At 42.0% G+C, this 27,774-nt stretch overlaps 1 protein-coding gene across 6 annotated transcripts in view; it reads left to right on the forward strand.

The window, feature by feature from the left end:
* The window catches only part of ILDR2 (immunoglobulin like domain containing receptor 2), a 69,399-nt gene extending 64,927 nt beyond the window's left edge, over nt 1–4,472 (forward strand). For all 6 annotated transcript variants that reach the window (XM_081489295.1, XM_081489299.1, XM_081489294.1 and 3 more), the window contains one exon: nt 1,001–4,472. In XM_081489295.1, the coding sequence (XP_081345421.1) occupies nt 1,001–1,036 (36 nt within the window). In that variant the 3' untranslated portion in view covers nt 1,037–4,472. The remainder of the gene's footprint in view (nt 1–1,000) is intronic.
* The last annotated feature ends 23,302 nt before the right edge of the window (nt 4,473–27,774 follow it).

Consider the following 27,774-nt stretch of genomic DNA (forward strand, 5'->3'; position numbering starts at 1 on the left):
ATATTAGCATTAATGGCCAGCTTTAAGAAGCATTTAGTATCAGGGATTCTAAGGGGTCATTCCCACCACAGGCCTTTAGGTGGGTTTCTGAGGTCTGCATTCTGACTATCTATGCTCTATGCATCCTTATATGTGCATTCCTCCCTACCCCCTCCTCCCTTTAGGGTGAGGGTTTGTAACTTGCATCAAATGCTGGAAGAGTCCACATTCCAGAGAAGGTCAGTAGCCATTGGTATTTGTGAAGGACAACTCACTTCTTTTTTTCCTTTGACGTTTATTGAGTGTAAACTGTACGATGCCTGTATATGTGAAGGAAATCTTTCCGTCCCTGCCCAACTCATTTGTTTCTTGTGTAAGTGTCCGTGTTTAGACTTTATTGTTTTCCCTCTAAATGCAAAGAGCAGCCCAGTGAATCCTACAGCTCCCTACTGTGAGCTCTGAACCTCAGAGATTGCTGGGGGACAAATCACAGATCATTGTGGGTTTCCAGGGTGCCTCTGTGCTCCAGAGGCCCTCTCCAAGCCTGGGCGCTACTGTCCCCTCCTCAGTTACCCTGCCTCTCTCATGTATTTTCTCATGGTTCCAAGCAACATATTTGCTTTAGTGTATAATATGGGGAGAGAACATGAACATGGAAAGGTTCTGGCATGATTATTAACCCCTCCAAAGCAAAACCTACAATGACCCAAGTATTATGAGTAGAGAAGGAACTTTCAGGTGATTTCAGATTTACGGTGCACCATCCACACCAGCTGTTGTGGAACTGTAAACATTTTAGTTATCCCTGAAGGGGTGAGAGGTTATTCTGTAGTCATGGAACTAAGTTCTGTGAGATGTATGTTGGCTGCAGCACCAATTGAGGCTTAGGGGCAGTAGTCACAAGCTTAATGAAATGTCCTAAAAGTCAGAGTGTGCTAGGCTCATCTGAACAGGTGTGGATTCTTCCCAGGGAGCCATTTGTTGTGTTTCTTTAATCAGGCTTTTTCTGTTCTTTCCCCAGAGTGACTTTCCAACCAGGATGTCCCTTGTGGTCTGATGTTTGTTTTCAAGACAACTCTCTGAATGACTAGGAATTGGAAACAGAACACGGGAACAAGACACAAATCCAAGAGCCAGCAGGCCCGGGACCTTCTTGGGCCACCACCTTGGAAGATTTACTGATCTTGGCAAGGGATGGGGGGCAGCCTTTAAGGGAGGCTGATTCCAAACCTCAGTGTCCATCTAACTAGCTTGAGAAACTTATCAAGAAAAACTATGGGTGAACACATTCCCACACATAGAGTTTCTCACCCACAGAGTTCATCCTGCCCTGTCTCCTCCCTTAGCCAAACCAGGATTCCTCTTCCATTTCTGAAAGAGAGTTAGCTCTGGACTGCTAATCTCCAGATAATGCCTATGCTATAGGCTGCTTTTTCATACCTCCTGTGCTGTGCTTAGAGACAGAATTGATTACTACTATTAGAAGGCCTTCACCCACAGCAGAAGATAGCTTCAGGCAAAATACACCTTTTAGCCCCATCACTTCTCAGTCACTAGTCAATGACTGCTGTTACACTGAAATCAGGCCTGTGGTGAGGTCAGTGACCATGACCTGCCAGGCAATCACAGAAATGACTTCAATTTGCTGTTCTGAATGACAGTTCTTGGCTGGAACAAAACAAGAGTTGTCAAAGTGGTATTTCTTTTTCCATTCTGAGAACACGAACTGCTTTTTCTCTTTTGTCATAGCGACGTGAGTCTTGGACATCAAGGGCTCTTCTTGTCCTCCCCTTTCCTGGACTGTCCACGGGTTGGTGCCACACACAGAGCCCCGTGTCCCTCTGCACTCTGATTAGGTTGTCATCAGGTGCCTTTTGATAAATGCTCAAAATACACATATGAAAGAGAAGAGGGGAAAAAAAGAGTAAAGAATAATGAAAAAGAAAGAAAAATGAGAAAGAATCTAAGAAGAAAAGAATGTATGGTCTCACTATATGCTGAATATGGGCCATTTCCTCCACAGGCTCTGCTGGCTCTTCTGTGTGTTTTGTACTTCATCTACCATGACTTGTTCCTGCCCATCCCAGTTTCATCATTCCAGGACACCTGAGTGTGGAGCAGGCATCCCTGGGCCTCACCAGGCTGCCACTCTAGATGCTCTTGGGAGATGAGGGATATTGCTTTCTCAGGAAGGAGCACTTCCTACCCCATGTGTGCATGCTAAGTCACTTCAGTAGTGTCTGACTCTTTGCGACCCCATAGACTGTAGCCCGCCAGGCTCCTCTGTCCATGGGATTCTCTAGGCAAGAATACTGGAGTGGGTTGCCAAGCCCTCCTCCAGGGGATCTTCCCAACCCAGGGATCAAACCTGCTTCTCTTACGTCTCCTGCATTGGCAGGTGAGTTCTTTACCACTAGCACCACTTGGGAAGCCCTTTTCTACTCCCACTCCTGCCTAAAGGATAGATTTTGCCTAAATCTCAAATCTAGGTCTCTCTGGATTTCATAATTTGTATAGATTGTTAAAGAGAAAAAAAAAAGGCTACAAACTCTTCCTTTCTCATCAAGAGGTGCAGTCTGTTTCTCAACCCCTTGAATTTGGGGTTGGCCATGTGATTTGATTTAGCCAGTGGCCTAATAACACATGTGACAGAAGCAGAAACTTGATAGATTCTTGTGATGAGGAAATTTGTCCTCTCTTGCTGCTTTTGGGAACCTTGCATCACCACCAGGTAAATTAGCCTGGCTGGCCTGCATGATGAGAGAAAGGGCCCAGTTACCCCCATCACCCTAACTGGCAGCCTATCAACTCTCAGCTGATTGCAAACATGAGTGATCCCAGCCAAAACCAAAAGAATAATTGCCTAGCTGAGCCCAGCCCAAACTGCTGATTGCTACTCAAGGCACCAGAAGCTGGTCCACTCTTTAAATGTTCATTTTTCTTCAAGGAAAAAGCTGACTTTTTTTCTTATCTGAATATTTAACCCCCAAAACCATGACTCTGTCTAACCTTAGGTGACTGCTAGTCTCTACTTTCTTTGACAGACTTTTGTCAAAGCTTTTCGCCCTGCACTCTTATGGTGGGGTACTTGGTTAGGTCAAATCACTGGTAGACAATGTTGCTTCCTTCAGCAGTGCTCCATCCTCTGTGGATCCATGGACAACTGCTGGGGCTAGGCCCTTTTCTCAGAGTACCATTGCACTGATGTCCATTTAATTCATGGCATTTCCAAACCAGTTCTATGTGTGCAGTGAAATAAATAAGTGGCTGGATGAGGGTCAGAAGGATGAGCTGATATCATTGCTGGGCATAGAAATGGCCTGCCAGAGGACTTCATAATGGCCTTAGCCTGTATGAGTTGAACCAGGAAGACAGTTCAGCCCACTGCTGGCACTTCCAAGGGCTGGAAGACACAAGCCATAACCCTGGTGCTGAGTTTTTAGACTTGCTATTGTCCTTGTCATCTGAAAGCCTAGGTCTCATCTGTCTGTTTGGGCCCCATTTCCAATGGAAAAGATGATTAAAACACCGATTCTTAGTCACCAGCTTTGGATTTTAAATTGCTTAGGCAATTTTGGAGTATCTTGGGTAGCTGAAGTAGTTATTATTTCTTTATACTGAGCACTGTGTCAGGCTATTCACCACCAAAGAGCCCCATAGCACCAGCTGCAGAGACCAAAAATACTGCTTTCGTTAGCCGGGGGCATGTATGATTTTGGTGAAGGGAGCCATGGGAAAGAATTATTAAAATTGGAAACCTGAAGGCAGCAAAACTACCAACAGACAATAAAAAATACAGTCATAACAGGCTACTGAAATAACCTGGATACATGGGACCAGATTGTCCTCGGAAGGGCTGCATAAATCACTCAGACCTCCAGGTTTCTGGTCAAGAGAGAAAACAGTCATTTCTGGGTATATATATGGACAGGAGATAAGTCTGACTGGACAAGTAAAGGCAAAGCTGGCCATCCTCAGCACCCTGGCTTTTCTCAGCACACCCTTCTTTTCTTTTCCCCTGACTAGCCCTGTGTAGAAAGTGCTTACACATGTTAGCTTCCTTCCTTTGTTTTATTGGGGGTAAAAGATTAGGCTTGTGTAAGACAAGATCTCTGTCCATGCATGTGTGCGTGCTCAGTCACTCAGTCAGGTCCAACTCTTTGCAACCCTATGGACTATAGGATTGCAGGCTCCTCTGCCCTCGGGATTTCCCAGGAAAGAATACTGAAGTGGGTCACCATTTCCTCCTCCAGGGGATCTTCCTGATCTAGGGACTGAGCCTCATCTACTGCATCTCCTGCTTTGGCAGTTGGATTCTTTACCACTGTGCCACCCGGAAAGCCCACTCTGTCCATGGGGACCCTGCAACTGAATAGAGGAAAGAAGAAATGCCCAAGAAAGAACTGGGAGATTTTATACATATAACATGAAATATTGCTATGGATAAATTACAACAAACCCAGAGAATTAAAGTTTTTTTATTTAAATGGGTATATTTTGATATCAAAGTGTTGTGTGTATTTGTCCATCCATTCTATTTAAAGACATGCTTTTCATGATCTGAAAAGCCAGTATTTCAAAAATCTGAGCTGAAAGAGGTGAGTTAGAATGGGAAGGAGTGAGAGGCAGAGGGCTGAGTAGGATGATGCGGGAGAGTGTTTGCCTGTGAGTCACAGCTGAGTCAGGGACGTGTTGGATGAAGGGGCAAGGAGGCAGGTAGCAGGTAGATGAGCTTCTCTAGGCCATGCAGAGACTCATGAGGAAGCTGGGAGCATTTGCCATGGATCTGGTGCTCATGGGATGCTCTCCATCTGCTCCTCCAGGGGTTCAGTTCTGTGGCCATGGAGTATTGCTGCCCACCTTCACTCATACAGGGAACATCTTGCAGAGATGATGGTTCTTTGATCTCCCTTTCCACACCAGGCAGACTGCCAACTGGGCATGGGAAATGGCTGTCACTCTAGCCTAAGGAACATCTAGACCTAGCCACATCTGTAAATATTTCTAAATAGTCTGAAAGACTTCATACAGGTAATCCAGTCAGACCTTAGGCAGCCTTTGAGAGAGGCTGAGGTCACTGATTGTGTTGTAACCCACCCTCTCTTTTCTTTATAGATGGAGAAATAAACCACTGCTGACATTAGTGAAGTCAAAAACCCAACTGAGTCTTTTCTTTTGGATTAGCATTTTCCCAAATTGTCTAACCATATAAGTTACCTGATTGCTGCTAAAAATGTATTGCTGGGCCCTGCCCAGAAGATTGATAGGATGGGTCTGGAGCTAGGATTCGTACTTCTAACATGTATTTCAGGCGAGTCCTGTGATCACATGTATTTGGAAAATCTTACACTAGATCATACCTCATCATGTGCCCCAAACACTTAGTTCCCTGGGCTTTGAATATTTTTCTTCAGATGTCCTGGTGAGGTCGCTCATACTCCCTTGGGCCTGACAGTGGCGAAGCCCCTAGCAGTCTCAGTAGGATGGTGGTGACTGGCTTACCAGGGTCCAGGGGCTGGAGAACTGTGCAAGGCAGAGAGAAATGATGGCTAGGAGCCCACCCTAGGAGGCTGTTCCCAATGTTTCCAGTCCTGGAATAGAGATCCTGTTGTGACGATCTCAGATCTGACAAGAATTACAGGTAATTTTCTCATTCCCCTGATGTCATTCTGAACAAAACTAGATCATGAATAGAAATAAACAAGACCTTTGGGTGAATGGCAAAAATAAATCATTTTTTGAAACATTCAAATCGCAGCCTGACTGGTCAACACCTACTTCCTCCTTAAGACCCAAATTGAATCAGCAAAAATAATAAAATCTATGTTGCATATCCTTCCAACATCAGATTTAAATGCTGCCACAATCTTACAGGATTTTGAAATTGATTTATAGAATGTAGAGATCCAAATTCACCAAAATGGGGGCCAGGTACTTAAAACAAGTGCCTAGATTTTTCCTGCCAGGATCTTTCCTCCTTTTCACCTGGGAAACTGTTCAGTGAAGCTCCGAGTAAGGGACTTTTAATGTGAGGATGGAGCAAGGATAGTGTGAGCTGCTTTAAGCAGCAGCCTGAGTTTTAGCACTGCCTGAGGGTGATAAGAATAAAGTTTGTATTATTTTTATGGTGTATTACTGTTTACAAAACACTTTCACATGCATTATCTCATTTGATTCTCTCACAGTGACCTCTATGATAAAGGCAGGGTGGATGTGCTGATCCTTTCAAACAAAATGTAAAACTGAAACTGAAGAAGGCTAAGTGATGTGCCTATTGTCAAATAACTTTTTAAATCATAGAGCCAGGCCTTCTGACTGTCTCTCAAGGGTTCTTTCCAATTCCTACAATACTTGTGGGACTGGAATCAGCCCAACATCTGGGAGAAGAGTCCTGGAGGTGATGCTCACTCATGACATCACTGGGATGAACCTGTGGAGACAAGCACTGTGGGTTCTTCATCTTGCCAAGCATCGGTCCTCAAATGCTGCTGTAAGAGGAAGTCAGTTCTATTCAAGGAGACTTTCATTAGCCATGCTGGAGTTGAGAAAAGGTTTTGATAAAAATGTGCTTTAGATTTTAGAATCCTTCCTGAGAAGGAATTTCTGAGCCAAATAACAAATTCCTGTAGACTCAGAATTCCGAGGCTTGGGGTGACCTGCCTGGAATGAACAAACTGGCATCTTCACTGCATTTGGTGATTTTAGATAGAACTGAGAGTGGCCAGATATAGAGGGAGCCATTCAGCAGTTTAGTTAAAAGTTTTATTTCTTAGTGAGGCTGGATACAGGTCCATGTAGTCTGGCCCATTTCTTTTGGGAAGGCTAAAAGAGATACAAATAGCTTGTTGCTTATCTTGGCTTCCAAAAAAGTCACTCTGTATTAACAAATGTATTAAGCACTATCCAGTGAAAATTTTCTTTGTGGGAATAAAGGAAAAGGGAATAGAAGGAGAAACAGGACAAGAAAGGTCAGAAAGCTGCTTCATGACAGCTACCTGCCCGGTGGTTTTCGTGCCTTGTCTGTGGCATCAAAACTGAAATGTCTGTATCACTGTTGCCCATGACTTTTCTTCGGTGTCAGACATATAAAGTGAATTTGGTTGTAATGCTTAAGTAAAGCATTTTCAGCTACATTGGTTATCAAGAACTCAAGATTTATCATAACCATGTTTAATCATGATCTGTCATTAAATGATCTGAATAGAAAAAAAAACATACAATCCATGACCTCCTCAAATTTTCTGAAGTACTGTAATGGAGAATGAATACTGTGGGACTAGAGGCAAGTACTGACAAAGTGTAGTGTATGTTTTTATAGATTTTAATAAGCTTTCTGTGGCCACTCTCACCACTCTGCACAGACTAACACTCAGGAGGTGAAGAGTAGGACAGATGATGGGACAATGGGATGGCTCTTAGTTCATTTTCAAAAAGGGTCCAAGCATTTGCCTGCTAGAAGTGGCATTTGGGAAAGGGATGAAGGAAACTGTCTTGGGAAGATTAAATTCTGAGGAAATTTGGAAAATTCCACAGCATCATAATTTAGAGAAGGCAACTTAAAACCTTTGTTAGCAAAGTGAAATTTGAGTGTTAGTCGCTCAGTCATGTCCAACTCTTTGTGACCCCGTGGACTGTAGCCCACCAGGCTCCTCTGCCCATGGAATTCTCCAGGCAAGAATACTGGAGTGGGTTGCCATTCCCTTTCTCAGGGAATCTTCCCAAACCAGTGATTGAACCAGGGTCTCCTGAATTGTAGGCAGATTTTTTTTTTTTTTTTTTTTACCAGCTGAGCCACCAGGGAAGCCCTTTGTTAGCAAAATAAGCGATAATTACCCCCAGAGAACTCTTAATCCTCTCTTCTTGGCCAGGAGCTCTCAAAGGAGTCCTAGACTTTAGGCTCCTGGTTGAATGAAAATTCTGTCCTTGGTTGAAGCATCTGGACTCAATTTTCTTCTTTTAATAGTTAACTAAAAATGTTTACATGTAGGTTTAACTTAAAGATAGACAGTTTAACTCTGATTACCTCCTTTGAACTTTCTGCTATTTTATCCATTTTTAAATTTCTATCTTGCATTTCAGCTTTAAAATATGGTATTTGACTTACTAAGTGTTTGTTTAGAATCACCTACATCTTTCCTTTCTACATTTCAGATCTGCTTTTGAAATCTTCTCCCTTCTTTCTTTTCTTTTTGTATTTATTTGTTTTTAATTTTTATTAGAGTATAGTTGATTTACAATATTGTGTTTGTTGCAACAAATTGCATCAGTTATACATATACATATACCTACTCTTTTTTTCAAGATTCTTTCCCATATAGGCCATTACAAAGTATTGAGTAGAGTTCCCTGTGCTCTACAGTAGGTCCTTATTAGTTACCTATTTTATATATAGTAGGATGTATATGTCAGTCTCAATCTCCCAGTTTATCCCTCTGCCCCTATATCCCCTGGTAACTATAAATTTGTTTTATATATCTGTGACTCTACTTCTGTTTTGTAAATAAGTTCATTTATATTCCTTTTTAAGATCCCACATATAAGCAATATCATATAATATTTGTCTCTCTCTGTCTTAACTCATTCAGTATGACAATTTATAGGTCCATCCATGTTGCTGCGAATGGCATTATTTCCTTCTTTTCTCTGACTGAGTAGTATTCCATTGTATATAGGTACTACATCTTTATCCATTCCTCTGTTGATGGACATTTTAATTGCTTCCATGCCTTGGCTATTGGAAATGGTGCTGCAATGAATATTTGGGTGCATGCATCTTGTTGAATTATGGTTTTCTCTGGGTATATACCTAGGAGTGGCATTTCTGGGTCATATGGTAGTTCCATTTTTACTTTTTTAAGGAACCTCCATACTGTTCTCCATAGTGGCTGTGACAGTTTACATTCCCAACAATAGTGTAAGAGGCTTCTCCCTTCTTTCTGAAAAAAGTTTTCTTTAGTAATGGTCTGTTGGTAGGATATTCTGTCAGTTTGTATTTGTTTAAAACAAAATCTTTACTTCATTCTTGCTCTTGAAGGATAATTTCACTAAGTATACAATTTTAAATCAATAGTTATTTTCTCTCAGTGAACTGAAGATATTATTCTACTGCCTTCTGACTTTTGTTGTTGAATTGAGAAGGCAGTTACCAATCTAACTATCCTTCTTTCATAAATAATCAGTCTTGTCTCTCTGGCTATTTTTAAGATTTTCTTGTTTCTAGTGTTTTTTTGGCCTAATCGACATGTGAGACTGGTTGCGGATTTCTTTTTACTTATTCACATTAGAATGTGTTGTGCTTCCTGAATCTGTGGATTTTTCATTAATTATGAAAAACTCTCAGGCATTAATATGTCAACTATTTCTTCTCCCCTTTATACTCTCTTTTGAGAATTCTGATTGAATGTATATTAGACCTTTTCATTCTATTCTACATATTGTTTAAATCTATCTTTTGTATTTTTCATCTCTTTATTTTTCTGTGCTCTCTTCTGGGTAATTCCTTCAAGTTTATCTTCCATTTCACTATTTTTCTCTTTAGTTTCCTCTAATCTCCTTCCTTTGAGTTTTAATTTTAATTAATAAATTTCTTTAAGGTGTTCATTTATAAAAATTCAATTTAGTTCTTTTTCAAATCAGTATGGTCTTTGGCAATAGTGTTTTGCTCTTACTGCTATACAATTCCCTCTTATTTCTTTGAATATATTAAATGTACTAATTTTATACTTTATCCCCAGTAATTCCAGTATCTGCAGTCTTTATGGGTCTGCTCATTCTCACTTGTGGTTTCTTATCTCCTTATGTGTTTTGTAGTTTTTAACTGTGAATTCATGTTTGGTAAAATGTCACATTATATTGATGCCAGTCAAGAAAAACATTTCTTGCTCCTTCTCCTTACCTGTCCTGTTCTCTCCATAGTAACCCCATATCTATATACATATACGCAGCAGCCCTGGATGATCCAAAAAGAATAAGTGAGTGAGGGAAGAAGGAATGGAAGTGCTAACTGGGAAAATCTAGACAGTATATGCATTTCTCTCTAATGCCAACTTCTAGAGTAAAATGATCCTACAATAGGGGAGAGCAAGAAGTCTCAACTTTAAAAATTGTCCAGTTTGATCATTATAAAAGAATCATCATTTGAATTACAGAACTGAAACTATTTGGATGAGTTGAAGATGAATAGAATGCTGTGAGCCACCAAGAAAGCCCCCAAAGTCATTCAAGAAACAAAGAAGTAGGCTGATTTCAGGCTCCGAAAAAAATCTTGGCAGAGGCATCCTAATAATACTCATCACACTATTTAGGTGAGTTATATTTTCTGCTGAATTGGTCTTAAGCATTTCCTGAGTGTTTATCAGGTGGCCTGAAATGACTCACCAAATATGGCAGGTGTAGAGGCAGCTAGCAAGTTGCTCAGAGAAGGGGAGCGAGTTAGCCTGACACGCCCTCTAGTGGCACACATCTAAAGGAGCGTCTCAGGTGCTAACTTTCCAGGACTCAAGGTAGAATTGATGCTTTTGAACTGTGGTATTGGAGAAGACTCTTGAGAGTCCCTTGGACTGCAAGGAGATCCAACCAGTCCATCCTAAAGGATATCAGTCTTGGGTGTTCATTGGAAGGACTGATGCTGAAGCTGAAACTCCAATACTTTGGCCACCTGATGCAAAGAACCAACCAAAAGACCTTGATGCTGGGAATGATAGAAGGCGGGAGAAGAAGGAGACGACAGAGGATGAGATGGTTGGATGGCATCACAGACGCGATGGACATGAATTTGAGTAAGCTCCGGGAGTTGGTGATGGACGAGGAAGCCTAGTGTGCTGCTGTCCATGGGGTTGCGAACAGTCGAACACAACTGAGCGGCTGAACTAACTGTGTGCCTCACGTTGTCTAAGAGATACATTCTTAAAACACTGTGTATGAATTCACTTTTGGCAAATCAAACTAAGTGCATTAGGAGTTCTTTATGTAGAAGTGATAAGTCCTTGTATATGTTTTATAAGTTTAGATCTTGCCATGTTATATTTTCAGGGTGGACTTCTGTGGCTACACAGTTATAGTGAAGTCAGTTTACCATTATTAGCAAGCAAAAATTATATCATTGAACTGTGCAACCAAAGGATCTAAATAGTCTATTCCCTGGCTTTTGGCTGAAAAAATTTGAATCAATATTTCTCTCTCTCTTCTTTTCTTGTTCACTTGCTTTCGCTCTATTTTGCTGTCTCTAAAAAACAAGTGGAAAAAATTCCATAGTCTCTTACATGAAAACACTTTTTATAAAAAGCAATCCTTGCTCTCAAGACATGTTTTCTTATATTTTGTTTACATATCTTGTGAAGCAGCCTAGCACCAATGTTTGCTTGGCTTGTTTTGGTTTTTCATGAGATGTTCAGTCTCCAGTAGAGCAAAACCAGAAAGAGAGAGAGAGATGCCAACTTCTATTTAGTACTGTTCTTTTAAAAGCCCTTTGTTCAACTGAATGAATCCATTTATAATGGACGTTACTGCCACCTCCTCTCCCCCATAACCCCTATGGTCCAGACAACTGGCTTTTCTTATTCCATCATGCCAGGGAGATAGCCACTGAAGTTCTAGTTGAAGTTACTTTCCTTTTGCAGAAATATTAGTAAAAAACCTTCTGATAGAAAATAACAGAAAGCCATCTCAGACTAGCTTAAAGGAAGAGAGGGAGGCTGTTTATCAGAAAGATCCTGGGCTAGATCACGGGATGGAAGAAGAGCTGTAGGAACTGTGGGTAAATCTGTGTTGTGATGTATTCAGATTCTCTCTCCATCTATCACTCACATCTATTTGACTTTTTATGTCTATATTTTTCCCATTGAGGACAGACCTTCTCTACAAGGCAGAAATATATCCAAAAGCAATTCAAGAGTTACAATTTTTCAGCTCATGTGGCCCAAGATAGATGAAGGGCCTTCCTCATGGGAATGATCCTGGGGAAAGGCTTGACTGAACCATCTTGAGTCATGTACCCATCTTTGAGCTCATCCTTGTGGCCAGAGAGATGGCAAGCCCATTCCAGAGAGATGGCAAATCCATTCCAGAGAGATGGTAAGTCCATTTTTGACTAGAAAGTTGAGATTTGGTGATGGACTGGATCATGGGATAAGAATATTTCTCCAAAGGAAAGAAGAAGGTGTTATTAACAGAAGTGGGAAAAGGAATGTGGGGCAGACAAGACACCAGAACAACAGGCATCCACTACCACATCCTGAAAGTTTCTTCTGTAGTCATGGAGCCTTGAAAACCCCTCAGGTGTAACATCCCTATGCAGGGCACTAGGGAGGCTGTTTTCTTTGCAATTCAGTGAAAATCCCACCGGAGCCTTCCACATACTACTGTATCTCCTAGGTTACCCTCTACTCATTCTAAATTCAGAACTCTGTCTCTGGGTCACTGCCTTAGTGAAGACTTTTCCTCTCTGTCCTGAGTTAGTCTAATATTCCCTTTTTATTCTCTCTTGCTTCCAGTGTTGTCCTCTAATAATTCACCTTCTACTTTGTTGTCAGAAATTCTAGCTAGTTTCAAGAGAAATACTTGATGTTGGGCAAAATGCTTTCTCCTTTCCTCTCCAAGCTCCACAGAGCTGGGGAATTCTAGTCTCTCTGTGCACTTTCATTCTTTTCTGTACAAGCAGGAAAGGAGAACTAACTGGATGACTGAGAATCCCTGAAGTTCACCGCGCCACAGTTTATGCATAAAGTGTTCACGGACCACATACTCTTTGCAGGCCCCACTTCCTCTTCCATTTCCTGTTCTCAAGATGCCCAGCACCTCTGAGCTTCCCTCCCTCATGGGGTGGGGGACGGCACATGTGGGCAGAACCAGCACGAGGCATCTCCACCTCAGACCACAGCTGTGCTCTCTCACATGGTTACTAGAAACCCTGCAATTAAGGAGATATTTGTCCCTCAAGAGCCCTTATTTGACTTCTACTCATTCTGTGTACAGGTATGTGGCAGTAGTCACAGGGAAACAGGGTTGTGCCTCTCCAAATCTCTAATGCTGCTAAGACATTTGTTGATATTTGTACAGCTATAGAAAATTTATTGAAGTATGTTATCTATACAAACAACTTTTACATTATATTATGTAACTTTAAATATATCTTTTCAAAAAATTTATTGCTTCCAAGCCACCAATATTTCACACCCATCTGACCATAGATTTGCACTTCCTTTCCATTCCAGCATTTGACACAGAAATGGAAACAGAATACTGAACCAAGTGTTAACAGATTTAAAGCAGCAGGTTCTTGAGGGGAAAATCCATTTATTGAGAGATGTTGCCTCAAAAAAAGTGAATGCCATGTCCAAGATCTTGCCATGAGGAGAACTTGGAGAGCACCATAGAGATTCTTCAGATTTAAATATGTCCATTGAACAAAGGTAGATTTTCACAGTGATCCAAACTCTCGTCACTCAGAGCAGGCCATGGGCATTTTCAAAAGGAAACCTCTTCTCCGGGTGTTTGAGGGTTCTTATGTCTACTTTCAGTGCTTCAGAAGGAAAAATCTTCAAGAGCTGGCAAACAACTCTTCATCACAGCAAATGTATCTCTCATTCCAAAAAACATCAACACATGTTTTTCTCTCAAGGAAATTTGAAAAAAAAAAATGTTTTAAATTCTTGACTTAAGGAGCCCTGGGTTTGTTTTATGTATATAAAGCTGCCAAATGCTCCTCAGAGTACAAGAAAGAAAAAAGTCTACCCAAAGACTCTCACTGTAGGAATTGTAAGGGATAAAAAGGAGCTAGTCAACTCTGGCTGGTAGTAGAAAGCAGCCTGACACTAGGCAGTGCTGACCTTCACAGAGGATGGGGTGCTGGGGCACTGGGCTGTGAGCCAGCAACTGGTGGGTACCAGAGCCCCTGGATCCAGGCAAAAAAAAAAATTAGCCACACATAGTTATTCCAAGAGAGAGAGCCCAAACACTCTCACACAAGCCATATTACACCTTGATAATGACCGTCAGTTACAAAAGTCCACATACGCAAATATTTCCTAATCCAAAAACTAAAATAAATAGTTCAGTTAAAATCAATATACCTGGCAAGATCAAAGTCTGACTTTGTCATTCCCTGCTTAAAACTTCTCTGGCTCTCCACAGTCTTCCTGGCATAAAGTCAAGTGCCTTAGACAGTACACAAGGCTCTGTGATCCAACCTCTTCCTGCCAGTGCAGCTTCACTGCCAGTTTCTACTTAGACTTCTCTCTTTTCTTTTTCTTTGCTGTGCTCTCATATGCAGAATCATTTGTAGGACTCAGATACACTGCATTGCTTTGCATCTTTGTGCCTTTATTACAGAATGCCTTCCTCTTCCTCCTCCTCGGGCACCTCCTTACACACATTTTAAGATTCATTTTGGTTGTCACATCCTCTAGGAATCCCTGCTCTCACCAGGCTGAGCTAAGAGCCCCAGATCCAAGCTTCTCTGGCAGTGTTCATCCTGTCACTGCAATCAACGTGAATTCAAAATGATTCCTTTTTGTGCCTGTCCACCCACTGAAATGCAAGTTTTTTGAAAGTATGCTTTTCCTGTCTCCTTCAAATCATCCTGGTATGTGGTACATAATAAATTTCCCAATGTTAGTTGAACTAAACCAAAGTGAGCTCATGTTATGATATTCTGAAAGCTCTGAATACAGAAGAGCTAGAAAGCAGTTACTCTCATGCTGGTTGACTACGTCCAAACCTTTCCATATCCAGGTCACAGCTCAGCCAGGACTGATGATCTCGGTCACCTTGAGGCTTTCCTCATAGCCATATGCTAAAACAGAGGTTTGAAAACTTCTGAAAGGGACTTGCCAAGAAACTAATCTCTTTCTTGGTGACATGTAAGCCTAGAGATGTTTGGAGGGCAGCAGGTGGGGATTGTGTTCACCTATAAGCCATGAATGACAGGCCAAATATTTTGGAGGTAGAAACACCTGATGCTATATACTGGCTGCCAACCTCAGCTTTTCACTCCAATTGAGGATTTATATCCATGGAGGATTTTTCATGCTATTGTGACTGAGACATGAAAGAAGCAGCCAGTCTCTAGGCCACAAGATGTTTGTGTGTGTCTCCATTAGCACCTAGACCAGTCATTACTATCCCCAAGCTCATGAGAACCATGGAAGATTATAAGCTATGTATCCAAGACAGAAACCACAGGGTTGGACAACTCAGGAGGCCTGGAAGACATCCTGTCCAGGTTATGGGGAAGATGAAGCCTGAGCAGCTAGAGAAATCTGTTCAGTCACTGACAGTCTCTGGGTCTGCTGCCTTCCTCTCCAAGGTATCTGAGCCTCAGTTTCTTTTAGTTTAAAAGGCACCAAATCAGTGTGTTATGTAGAATATATCAGTGTTATGAGTACCCCTTAACCTCTTTCTCTTTCAATCTACACCAAATTCTGAACAGCCAGCTCAGTGTCTGCAACTTGTGATATAAAACAAGGTGATGAGGGAGGCATTCCCTGGTGGCTCAGATGGTAAAGAATCTGCCTGCAATGCAGGAGACTCAGGTTCGATTCCTGGGTCAGGAAGATCTTCTGGAGAAAGAAATGGCAACTCACTCCAGTATTCTTGCCTGGAGAATTCCATGGACAGAGGAGCCTGGAAGGCTACAGTCCATGGGATTGCAAAGAGTCCGACACGACTGAGTGACTAACGCACACACTGAGTGAGGGCAGAACCCAGAGAATCCTGGCCTGGCTTGGTGGATTCACATGGAATGAGCAGAGTGTGGGAGAAAAGACAGTAAAAATAATGGTCAAGATGAGCTAGGAGATTTTGGAGAGGGGAGAAAGGGTTATAGGTTATTAAAAGATATTGAATACAGTTCCTAGCGCTATCCAGTAGACCCTTGCTATTCATCTATTTTATATAGAGTAGTGTATACCTGTTAATCCCAGACTCCTAATGTAGCCCTTCAGCTCCCTTCACCTTTGGTGATTATAGTATTATTTTCTATCTCAGTGATTTTATTTGGATGACACAAATATGCTGAGACTGATGAGTCCAAGCAACCCTGCGAGCGAGTCAGAGAAGAAGATAACAAAAGAAAACTCTTGCTGGTCCTCAGTTTCTGTGTCTTAGAAACCCAGGTTTTTGGACTGGAGAATGATCACAAAAGATTCTAAAACTGTCTCTCTTTTGTGAGTCAAGCCTCTGATATTTTCAGAAACCAGGCCTTGAATACAAAAAACAAACTTCCTGTGCCATAAGGGGCAAAAGCAGCCTTAGTTCAGGATGAGGGACATAAGGGAAGAGAACCAGGAAGAAAAATGTGGTATCTTAAGTGGCACTTACTGTCCAGGGAGATTGATTCTGGGTGGGCAGCTTTTTTGCTTGTGATTCTTTGAACAAGAAGCTTTGAATAAGCAGCTTTGTTCAAAAGCACCCAATGACTACAAGACTGATGTGGATCAGGAGAAAGGGAGCAGGGTTTATGCCCAGTCATCGGCGCAGCTGCCAAGAACCTAACAAACTCAGAGGACATGTAATACCTGGGCACTTGCCAATTAGCCTGCATCGGACACATGGAGTCTGAACTCCCACTAGTCCTAGACTGTACACCCCTTCCCCCCCGCCCACCGCAAGCCATCGACTCCAATTGCTAAGGATAGAAGGTGGTCAAATATATCAGACAAAGCTATGAAGCTTCATTTCTGATTTTCGATATATTTTAGATGCGCTCCCTCTATTTTTTTTTCCTTTTGTTTTTTTTTTTGTCACATCACACAGCTTGCAGGATCTTAGTTCCCCAACCACGATTGAGTCTGTGCCACCACAGCAAAAGCACTGAGTCCTAACCAGTGGACTTCCAGGGAATTCCCTCCACCTATCATTTTATACAATTTCTTTATGAGATTTCTTTGGTGTATTGCCTTCGAAAAATCAGAGTTTACCATTACTACAAAGTATAATAAAGAAGGTAGAAAAGTAGAAAAGAAGCATTTTTTTTACATTCCCTTAGAGATAAACTGGGAGTTTTAACATAGGAGTAAAAATAACTTAGCACTCACCACATCAACCCTAAAACAAAAGTCCTGCCTTTTCACCTGCTTTTTATACCTGTGTTGATGGCCTCATCTATTCCAGTTAGTTAAGCTGAGTCCTAGGAGATCATCACAGACTTCTCTCACTCTTCTACCCCAGCACAGGAGTGAAATCCAGATCCAGAGTCAGACTTCTTGGGCTCAAATCCCATCCTTGCTATTTTCTCTTTGGATTTAGGCAAGTTATGGAGACCAACATCTTCCTTGAGCCAGATACCAGACTTAACGCTGATGCAGTCCATGACCATAGGACTAGAGGGGCACTCACGGTGCACTACTGACATCTCGTCCATCCAAACCCTTCTAACTTTGTTATCTATGCTCTTAGCTTTGCTCTCCATAGATCACTTTTCACATGGAGGCTTCAAAAAATCTATTTCAGTCATATGGGCCTCCTTTCAGTTTCTTGAACCATCTTATTCCTGACTTTTATTCATTTTTAATATCTCAGCTTGAATGTCCTTTCTTTGGAGAAGTCTTCCCAGTCAGCCTGTCGACCTAATTTCTTTCATGGAACATAGTATTACCTAATTAACTTGAGTATTTATTGGTTACTTCTTAATGGTGTCTCTTCTCCAATAGGAGATAACGTAAACCTACATGGAATATAAGCTCCACAAGGACAGGAATCTTATATTTTGTTCATTTATCACTGGAGTCCAACACCTTTCTGGGAATTGTGTCCTGGGCAAATATTTGTTTAAAGAACTAATACAAAAACATTGAACCAAAAGTGAAGTGAAGTGAAAGTTGCTCAGTCATGTCCAACTCTTCGAGACCCCATGGACTGTATAGTCCATGGAATTCTCCAGGCCAGAATATTGGAGTGGGTAGCCTTTCCCTTCTCCAGGGGATCTTTCCAACCCAGGGATCGAACCTATGTTTCCCACATTGCAGGCAGATTCTTTATCAGCTGAGCTACAAAGGAAGTCCAAGAATACTGGAGTGGGTAGCCTATCCCTACCCTAGGGGGATCGTCCCAGCTCAGAAATCAAACCAGGGTCTCCTGCATTGCAGGCGGATTCTTTACCAACTGAGCTATCAGGGAAGCCCAGAACCATAAGGGTGTTGCTATTTAAAACACACATTCCATGATAGTCCCTTTAACTGTCCTATTCTGCCTAGGGATAAGCACTCAAGTAAAAGAACCAGAAAATATTTACTCTATTGTTAATACAGATCTCATTTCATAGATGAGAAACCTGAGGCTTGTCTTTTTTGTTGATAGCTGTCCAGAGCAGCTCAGCAGTAAAGAATCTACCTGCCAATGCAAGAGACGTGGGTTCAGTGTCTGGGTCAGGAAGATCCTCTGGAGAAGGACATGGCAACCCATTCCAGTATTCTCACCTGCAGAATTCCATGGACAGAGAAGCCTGGTGGGCTACCACCTATGGGATTGCAAAGGAGTTAGACACGACTTAGTGACTAAATAACAACAACAGTCCAGAGCCACACAGCTTGTTAGAGTCAATAGTGAATTGATTTGTGGATTACCTCAAAAATATACCTGTATTCTAAACCAGATCCTGTGAATGTAACTTTATTTGGAAAAAGAATCTCTGTAGATGTAATGAAATTAAGGGTCTCAGGATGAGATTATCCTGAATTATCTGAGTAGGCTCTAAATCCAATGACAAATGTAAGAGACAGAAGAGAAGATGCAGAAAGATAGAAATGAAGTCCATCTGAAGAAGTAGGAAGAGATTGGAGCTGTGGATCCAAAAGCCAAGGAACACCTAGAGTCATCAGAAACCGAAAGGTCAGGGAAAGGTTCTTCCTTAGAGCCATCAGAGACAACACGACCCTGTAGACAGATTGACTTCCAACTTCTGGCCTTCAGAACTAGGAGAAGGTAAACTTCTGTTGTTTTAAGCCTTCAAATCTGTGGTAGTGTATTAGTGCAGCCGCAGAAAACTAACACAGGGGAGGGGCCTGGCAAGAAACCACCAGCCATGCTTCTTAACCAGTGTACTCTCCATGAGCACCTAGTTCCCTAGGTGACTATGAGTAACTACAATATAATCAAGTTCCAGATAACAGCCCAACCATTAGCCCCCAAGTCTAAGGACACAGATCTCAATCCCAGACAAAACCCCAAAAGCTGAAACCTAAATAGGGAAAGTCTGAATTCTGAATCCAGGGAAAGTTGCCTTTTAAACCATGAAGGGAAGGAAACTTTGGGCTCTAAAAGTATTCTCCCATTCAGTTATTGATGGGCAGGCCTTGTTTCTCATGGGACCACATTTCTCCCCAACCTCCATTCCAAGAAACTGAAGCATCAACATTTTGCTCAGGTCCATCACCAATACACAGCCCAACTCTGCACAACTATGCTGAGCAAAGGTCCCTCTTTCAAGAGTCTTCTCCATACTTGAAGTGGGAGAATGTGCTCAAGCCAAAGATGGTCAGTTCTTTTCACCAGCTCATTAAACATGCCAACCATCACATCGAGTCTTTACCAGGCAGTCAGTGTTTACAGAGGGACTGAAAACTAATTCCCCTTGTGTAATAATAGCATTTCACAAAATTCCATGTGGAAATCTCTGAGCAGTGCTTCTCAAACTTTGTTGCTATTGTTCAATTGCTAACTCACGTACCACTCTTTGCAACCCCATGGACTGCAGCATGCCAGGCTTCCCTGTCCTTCACTATCTTTTGGAGTTTGCTTAAATTTATGTTCATTGAGTTAGTGATGAGTTGGCTATCTAAGCATCTCATCCTCTGCTGCCCCCTTCTTCTTTTGCCTTCAGTCTTTCCCAGTGTCAGAGTCTTTTCCAGTGAGTTGGCTCTTCGCATTAAGTGGCCAAAGTATTGGAGTTTCAGCTTCAGCATCAGTTCTTTCAATTAATTTCAGGGTTGATTTCCTTTAGGATTGACTGGTTTCATCTCCTTCCAGTGCAAGGGACTCTCAAGAGCCTATATTGTGAGTTTAAATGACATGGGTTTCTTATTAAATACGCAGATTCTAATTCAGTAGGTCTTGCTGGGACCTGGGATTCTTCATTCTAATAGGCTACCAGGTCACACCCATGCTTTCAGATTTTGAATGTTCCAGAGTAGCAAGAAATAGAGACAGTCTTTGCATTGTGTTTGACAAGTGACAATATTTGGAGCTCCTATAGATTTGTTTGCATTCTGCTTTCATAGAGCTTGTCCCGAATAATTCTTCCTCTTTCCCTAGACCACATGTCCATATTCACAGAAGTGTCAGAACAAGGGGAAAGAGAGCTGTGTAGCAAAAGTTTGTGCATGCTGAGTCACTCAGTCATATCTGACTCTTTGTGACCCCATGGAATGTAGCCTGTCAGGCTCCTCTGTTCATGGAATTTTTCAGGCAAGAATACAGGACTGGGTTGCCATTTCCTAATCCAGAGAATATTCCCAACCCAGGGATTGAACCCATGTCTCTTGCGTCTCCTGCACTGGCAGGCAGATTCTTTACCACTGCGCCACCTGGGAAAAGCTTATTGATATATGATATTTAAAACACATATCATAAAACATGAATATATATTCATATAAAATAATATACACGTACATGAAATATAATAAATGAAAGAATATAAAAAAGTTTTAAAAATCCAAAAATTTAAAGTCCAAAAATGGAGAAATATTTTATTTTCTGAAACCCAGTCTCTTCTTATGGACAATTTTTTTTAGTATTTGTCTTTATTTGTCTGTACCAGATCTGATCTGTGGCACACAGGATCTTCAATCTTCGTTGTAGTATGCAAGATCTTCTAGTTGCAGCGTGAGAACTCTTAGTTGTGACATGTCGTCTCATTCCCTGACCAGGGCTCAAACCTGGGCCCCCTGCATTGGGAGTGTGGAGTCTTAGCCATGGACCACCAGGGAAGTCCCTATAGATAAATACTTGAGGAGACAGTAAAGAGACTTATGATTCATCTTGACTGTATCACCCTTGTCAACTTTAAGATGGCTTTATATTAGGTTACCTCCTCAATTACAATTTACATATATAGTCACATGATCAGAAAAATTTGGTTTGCAAGTAAGTGTTCAAATTCCTTCAGACTGTAAACAATCATGCCTTTCCATGTTCATATCCTTAACACTAAGCACATACTAGGTGCTCAAATATTTGTTGGGAAGAAAAAAGAATGTCTTTGGCATTTAAAAACATGACCTTTCACCATGTTATATTATGCAAAAGTGATAAGACAAACTCTACCTGCAAAGAATCACACTTGTGCCCTCCCCAGGCAGAAGAAAATGTAGAAAGGGCAAAGTCATGTAGACAGATAACAGATAAAAATCAGTGAGAGCTGAGGATTAATTGCACACATGGTGGGGGAGGGTGTGCTTAGAGCCTTCTGGTTGTCAAGCCTCTCCAGATCATTGGCTCAAATTTGGGCAGGAAGGCAGTTCCAAGGGCCACTTCAGGCCAGAGTGGGAAGAGAATGAAGAGAAAGGAGTAGCTTGGTGGTAGTGGTGGGGTGACGGGACATGTAGAAAAGACAAAAACACAGGAAGACTGTAGAGTGGGAAGGAAGTGAATGGAAGGAACAAGGAGCCTTAGAGGACAATAAAGCAGAAAGATTCCTATTTCAGCCTGTTAGTTGAGCACCACCAAATCTTTGTCCCCAGCCCATACTCTCTCCTGAACCCCAATTGCGTTGCTTTCTAGACATATCAACCCTAAGGAAAACAGACTCTTCAAAGTTGACAAGCATAACACCAAATTCACCTTCCTCTGCTCTGACTCAGACCCGAATCTCTTATTGGGTTTGTTATACCTTTAATATAAAAACTGAAGTCATCCTTGACTTGTTTGCTTTCACTCTGCCACACAATCCTGACACGAGCTAGACAAGTTACATTTAACAGGCTAGGTGCACATTCTTCCACAAGACAGTCCTTACTTTAGATGTCAGCAACATGTTCAGTTTCAGTTCAGTTGCTCAGTCGTGTCCGACTCTTTGCGACCCCATGAATTGCAGCACACCAGGCCTCCCTGTCCATTACCAACTCCCGGAGTTTACCCAAACTCATGTCCATTGAATCGGTGATGCCATCCAACCATCTCATCCTCTGTCGTCCCCTTCTCCTGCTCCCAATCCTTCCCAGCATTAGAGTCTTTTCCAGTGAGTCAACTCTTCACACGAGGCGGCCAAAGTATTGGAGTTTCAGCTTCAACATCAGTCCTCCCAATGAACACCCAGGACTGATCTCCTTTAGGATGGACTGGTTGGACTTTCTTGCAGTCCAAGGGACTCTCAAGAGTCTTCTCCAACACCACAGTTCAAAAGCATCAATTCTTCAGCGCTCAGCTTTCTTCACAGTCCAACTCTCATATCCATACATGACCACTGGAAAAACCATAGCCTTGACTAGACGGACCTCTGTTGGCAAAGTAATGTCTCTGCTTTTAAATATGCTATTTAGGTTGGTCATAACCTTCCTTCCAAGGAGTAAGCGTCTTTTAATTTCATGGCTGCAATCACCACCAGCAGTGATTTTGGAGCCCCCCAAAATAAAGTCTGACACTGTTTCCACTGTTTCTATGTCACATAGAACATAGAAACAGTGGTATGTCACTGTTTCTATGTCAGCTAAAGAAAGCTGAGCACTGAAGAATTGATGTTTTTGAGCTGTGGTGTTGGAGAAGACTCTTGAGAGTACCTTGGACTGAAAAGAGATCAAATCCTAAAGGAAATCAGTCCTGAATATTCATTGGAAGGACTGATCCTGAAGCTCCAATACTTTGGCCACCTGATGTGAATACCTGACTCATTAAAAAAGACCCTGATGCTGGGAAAGGTTGAAGGCAGGGGGAGAAGGGAATGACAGAGGATAAGATGGTAGGATGACATCACTGACTCAATGGCCATGAGTTCAAGCAAGCTCTGGGAGCTGGTGATGGACAGGGAAGTCTGGCGTGCTGTAGTCCATGGGGTCAAAAACAGTCAGACATGACTGAACGACTGAACTGAACTGACTGATGTCACATGCACTTCTGACCAATTGGCTGTAAATTAGAGGGTCTCCCATGACCTTTTCAGATTTGATCATTTGCTAGAATGACCCTCAGGAAAGTGCTATGCTTCTGATTATAGTTCATGATAAGAAGATAAAAATCAGGACCAGCACAAAGAAGAACCACAGGTGAAGGCCCTAAATGTGAAGTTTCTGTGTCTTCAGGATGCATCACCCTCCCAGTACATCAATGTGCATCACTAGCCATAAAACTCACTGCAGTCTCAGTGTCCAGAGTTTTTACTGATATTAGGGTTTTGTTAGAGAGGCATGGTTGCTGGACTCCTTGGCCATGTGATTGAAATAACTCTAATCTCTCTTCCCCTCCCCAAAGTTCAGAGGTCTAGCATATATCACTTGGCTCAAAGCCTCAACCTCCAAACTGCATGATTGGTCCTTCTGGTGTGGCCAGTCCCTATCATGAAACTTTCTAGGGGTTCACCATGAGCCACCTTATTAGCATAACTCAGTTGTGGTCCAAGGGCCCCACCACAAATAATAAAGACGCTACTGTCACTTGGGAAATTTCAGACTTCAAGATTTCTTTCAGTTTCTTCAAGTTTCTTCCAGTTTCTTCAAGAAATTTTCTTCAAGTTTCTTCCAGACTGCAAGAAACTAGGGACAAAAGCCAAATTCTTCATTGTACAAGAGACCTCTGCTGCCAGTCCATTACTAAGCCATGCCGATTTCCATCCTACATATCTTTTCAATTGAGCTCCCTTATTCCATCCCTACTCTTTTAGGTCTTTGTAGACTCTTATGTGGACTATAGCCATAGTCTCCTGACTGGTCACCTTACTCTCTCACCAAGCCATCCTTTGCTCTACTATCAGAATTGTAATTATAAAAACCCACTCAGATATGCAGATGACACCACCCCAATGGCAGAAAGTGAAGAGGAACTAAAGAGCCTCTGGATGAATGTGAAAGAAGAGAGTGAAAAAGCGAGCTTAAAACTCAACATTCAAAAAACGAAGATCATGGCATCTGGTCCCATCAGTTCATGGCAAATAGATGCAGAAACAATGGAAATGGTGACAAACTATTTTTTTGGGCTCCAAAATCACTGTGGACAATGACTGGAGCCACAAAGTTAAAAGGCCCTTGCTCCTTGAAAGAAAAGCTATGACAAACCTAGTGCTCAGTATTCGATGTTAGTCTCAGTTGTATCTGACTCTTTGCGACCCCATGGACTGTAGCCCACCAGGCTCCTCCATGGGACTTTCCAGGCAAGAGTACTGGAGTGGGTTGCCATTTCCTTCTCCAGAGGATTTTCCCAACCTAGATAGCATATTAAAAAGCAGAGACTTTGCCAACAAAGGTCCGTATAGTCAAAGCTCTAGCTTTTCCAGTAGTCATGTATGGATGTGAGAGTTGGATAATAAAGGAGGCTGAGTGCCCAAGAATTTATGCTTTTGAATTTTGGTGCTGGAGAAGACTCTTGAGAGTCCCTTGGAAGATCAAAGCAGTCAATCCTCAAAGAAAAAAACCCTGAATATTCTTTGGAAGGACTGATGCTGAAGCTGAAGCTCCAATACTTTGGCCACCTGATGCAAAGAGCTGACTCATTGGAAATGGCCCTGATGTTGGGAAAGATTGAGGGCAGGAGGAGAAAAGGATGACAGAGGATGAGATGGTTGGATGGCATCATCAACTCAATGGACACGAGTTTGAGCAAACTCATGGAGATAGTGAGGAGATAGTGAAGGACAGGGAAGCCTGGAGTGCTTCAGTCCATGGGGTCACAAAGAATTGGACATGACTGAGCTACTGAACAACAACAAACCTAGGAGATTAAATCAAGATGGTGGCATAGAAGGACGTGTGCTCATCTCTTCCTGTGAGAGTACGGAAATTGCAACTAGCTATTGAACAATCATCCACAGAAGGATGCTGGAACCCACCAAAAAAGATACCCCACTTCCAAAGGCAAAAGAGAAGCCACAACAAGATGGTAGAAGGGGTGAAATTATGATAAAATTAAATCCAATACCTGCCAGGTGGGCAACCCACAAACCGGAGAACAGTAATACCTAAGAGTTCTCCCACTGTTGTGAAGGTTCTGAGCTCTATATCAAGCTTCCCAGCCTGAGTATACAGTAAGGGGACTATGATTCTCCAGGGAATCTGACTTTGAAGGCCAGTGGGATTTGATTACAGGACATCCACAGGACTGGCTGAAACAGAGATTCCACTCTTGGAGGGCACAAGCAAAATCGTGTGCACCAGGACCCAGGGGAAAAAAAAGTGACACTACAGAAGACTGAACCATACCTACCTGCTAGTGAAGGAGGGTCTTCTTTGGAGGTGTGGGTCAGCAGTGGCTCACTGTGGGCATGGAGGCGTTGGCAGCAGCAGTCCTGGGAGGCGCACCTTGGCGAGTGAGCCCTCTTGGGGATTGCCATTAACCCTACCATAGAGCCTATAGACTCCAGGCCTAGGTCACCTCAGGCCAAACAGCTAACAGGGAGGGAATGTAGCCCCATCCATAAGCAGATAATCAGATTGAAGTTTTACTGAGCATGAGCCTGCCCACCAGAACAAGACCCAGTTTTTCCCACCACCAATTCCTCCCGTCAGCTTCATCCACCAGAGGACAGACAGAAGTCAGAAGAACTACAATCCCACAGCCTCCAGGATGAAAACCATAACCACAGAAAGTTAATCAAAATGAAAAGGCAGAGGATTATCTCCTAGATGAAAGAACAAGATAAAACCCCAGAAAAATAACTAAATTAAGTGGAGATAGGCAATCTTCCAGAAAAAGAATTCAAAATAATGATAGTGCAGATGATCCAGGATCTTGGGAAAAGAATGGAAATGATGCAAGAAATGTTTACCAAAGACTTAGAAGAACTAAGGAACAAACAAACAGAGATGAACAACACACTAGAAGGAATCAATAGAAGAATAACTTCCAGGATAAGTGACATGGAAGACAGAATGGTGGAAAATCACTGCGATAAAACAGAATGTAGAAAAAAGAATGAAAAAGATGAAGACAGCCTAAGAGTCCTCTGGGACAACATTAAACATATCAACTTTCACGCTATAGGAGTCCCAGAAGAAGAAGAGAAAGAGAAAGGACCCAAGAAAATATTTGAAGAGATAATACCTGAAAACTTCCCTGACATGGGAAAAGAAATAGTCAACCAAGTCTAGGAAGCACAGAGAGTCCTAGGAAGGATAACCCCAAGGAGGAACACATTGAGACACATAATAATCCAACTGACAAAAGTTAAAGACAAGATAAAATATTAAAAGCAACAAGGGAAAAATGATAAATAACATACAAGGGAACTCCCATCAGATTATCAGCTGATTTCCCAACAGAAACTCTACAAACCAGAAGGGAATGGCATGATATATTTAAAGTGATGATGAAAAGGAAGAAATTGCAACCAAGTTTACTCTACCAGCAAGACTCAGGTTCAGATTCAATGGAGAAATCAAAAGCTTTCCAGAAAAGCTAAGAGAATTCAGCACCACCAAACCATCTTTACAACAAATGCTAAAGGAACTTCTCTAGGCAGGAAACACAAGAGAAGGAAGAGACCTACAAAGAATAAACCCAAAATAATTAAGAAAATGGATCACACATATTAATAATTACCTTAAATGTAAAAGGATTAAATGCATCAACCAAAAGACATAGACTGGCTAGGTGGAAGAAAACATGTGCAGGTATACACTTCTACTTAACACATCACTCTACTTAACCCCCTAAACTGTGTGTAATTATTTTATAAAGTGAAAGTCACTCAGTCGTGTCTGACTCTTTGAGACCCCATGGACTATATAGTCCATGGAATTCTCTAGGCCAGAATACTGGAGTGGGTAACCTTTCCCTTCTCCAGGGGATCTTCCCAACTGATGGATCGAATCCAGGTCTTTGCATTGCAGGAGGATTATAATTGCAAGCCATAATGGAAACATGATCAGCCTAACAGTATACTGTAACTGGAGAAGGCAATGGCACCCCACTCCAGTACTCTTGCTTGGAAAATCCCATGGATGGAAGAGCCTGGTAGGCTGCAGTCCATGGAGTCACTAGGAGTCAGACACGACTGAAGCAACTTAGCAGCAGCAGCATACTGTAATTATCTTTTATCTTTTGTCTGGCTATTAATTGCAAAAACGTTTAATTTTGTGATTCAGTTCAGTTCAGTTCAGTTGCTCAGTCATGGCTGACTCTTTGCGACCCCTTGGACTGCAGCAGCACGCCAGGCTTCCTTGTCCATCACCAACTCCCAGAGCTTACTCAAATTCATGTCCATAGAGTCAGTGATGCCATCCAACCATCTCATCCTCTATTTTTCCCTTCTCCTCCTGCCTTCAATCTTTCCCAGCATCAGGGTCTTTCCCAATGAGTCAGTTCTTCACATCATGTAGCCAAAGTATTGGAGTTTCAGCTTCAACATCAGTCCTCCCAATGAACACCCAGGACTGATCTCCTTTAGGATGGACTGGTTGGATCTCCTTGCAGTCCAAGGGACTCTCAAGAGTCTTCTCCAACACCACAGTTCAAAAGCATCAATTGTTTGGTGCTCAGCTTTCTTTATAGTCCAACTCTCACATCTCTACATGACTACTGGAAAAACCATAGCTTTGACTAGACAGACTTTTGTTGGCAAAGTAACATCTCTGCTTTTTAATATGCTATCTAGGTTGGTCAGAGCTTTTCTTCCAAGGAACAACCATCTTTTAATTTCATGGCTGAAGTCACCATCTG

The sequence above is a fragment of the Giraffa tippelskirchi genome, chromosome 5, assembly GCF_054371585.1.
Source record: "Giraffa tippelskirchi isolate mGirTip1 chromosome 5, T2T-mGirTip1v1.2.pri, whole genome shotgun sequence".
Classification (NCBI taxonomy): domain Eukaryota; kingdom Metazoa; phylum Chordata; class Mammalia; order Artiodactyla; family Giraffidae; genus Giraffa; species Giraffa tippelskirchi.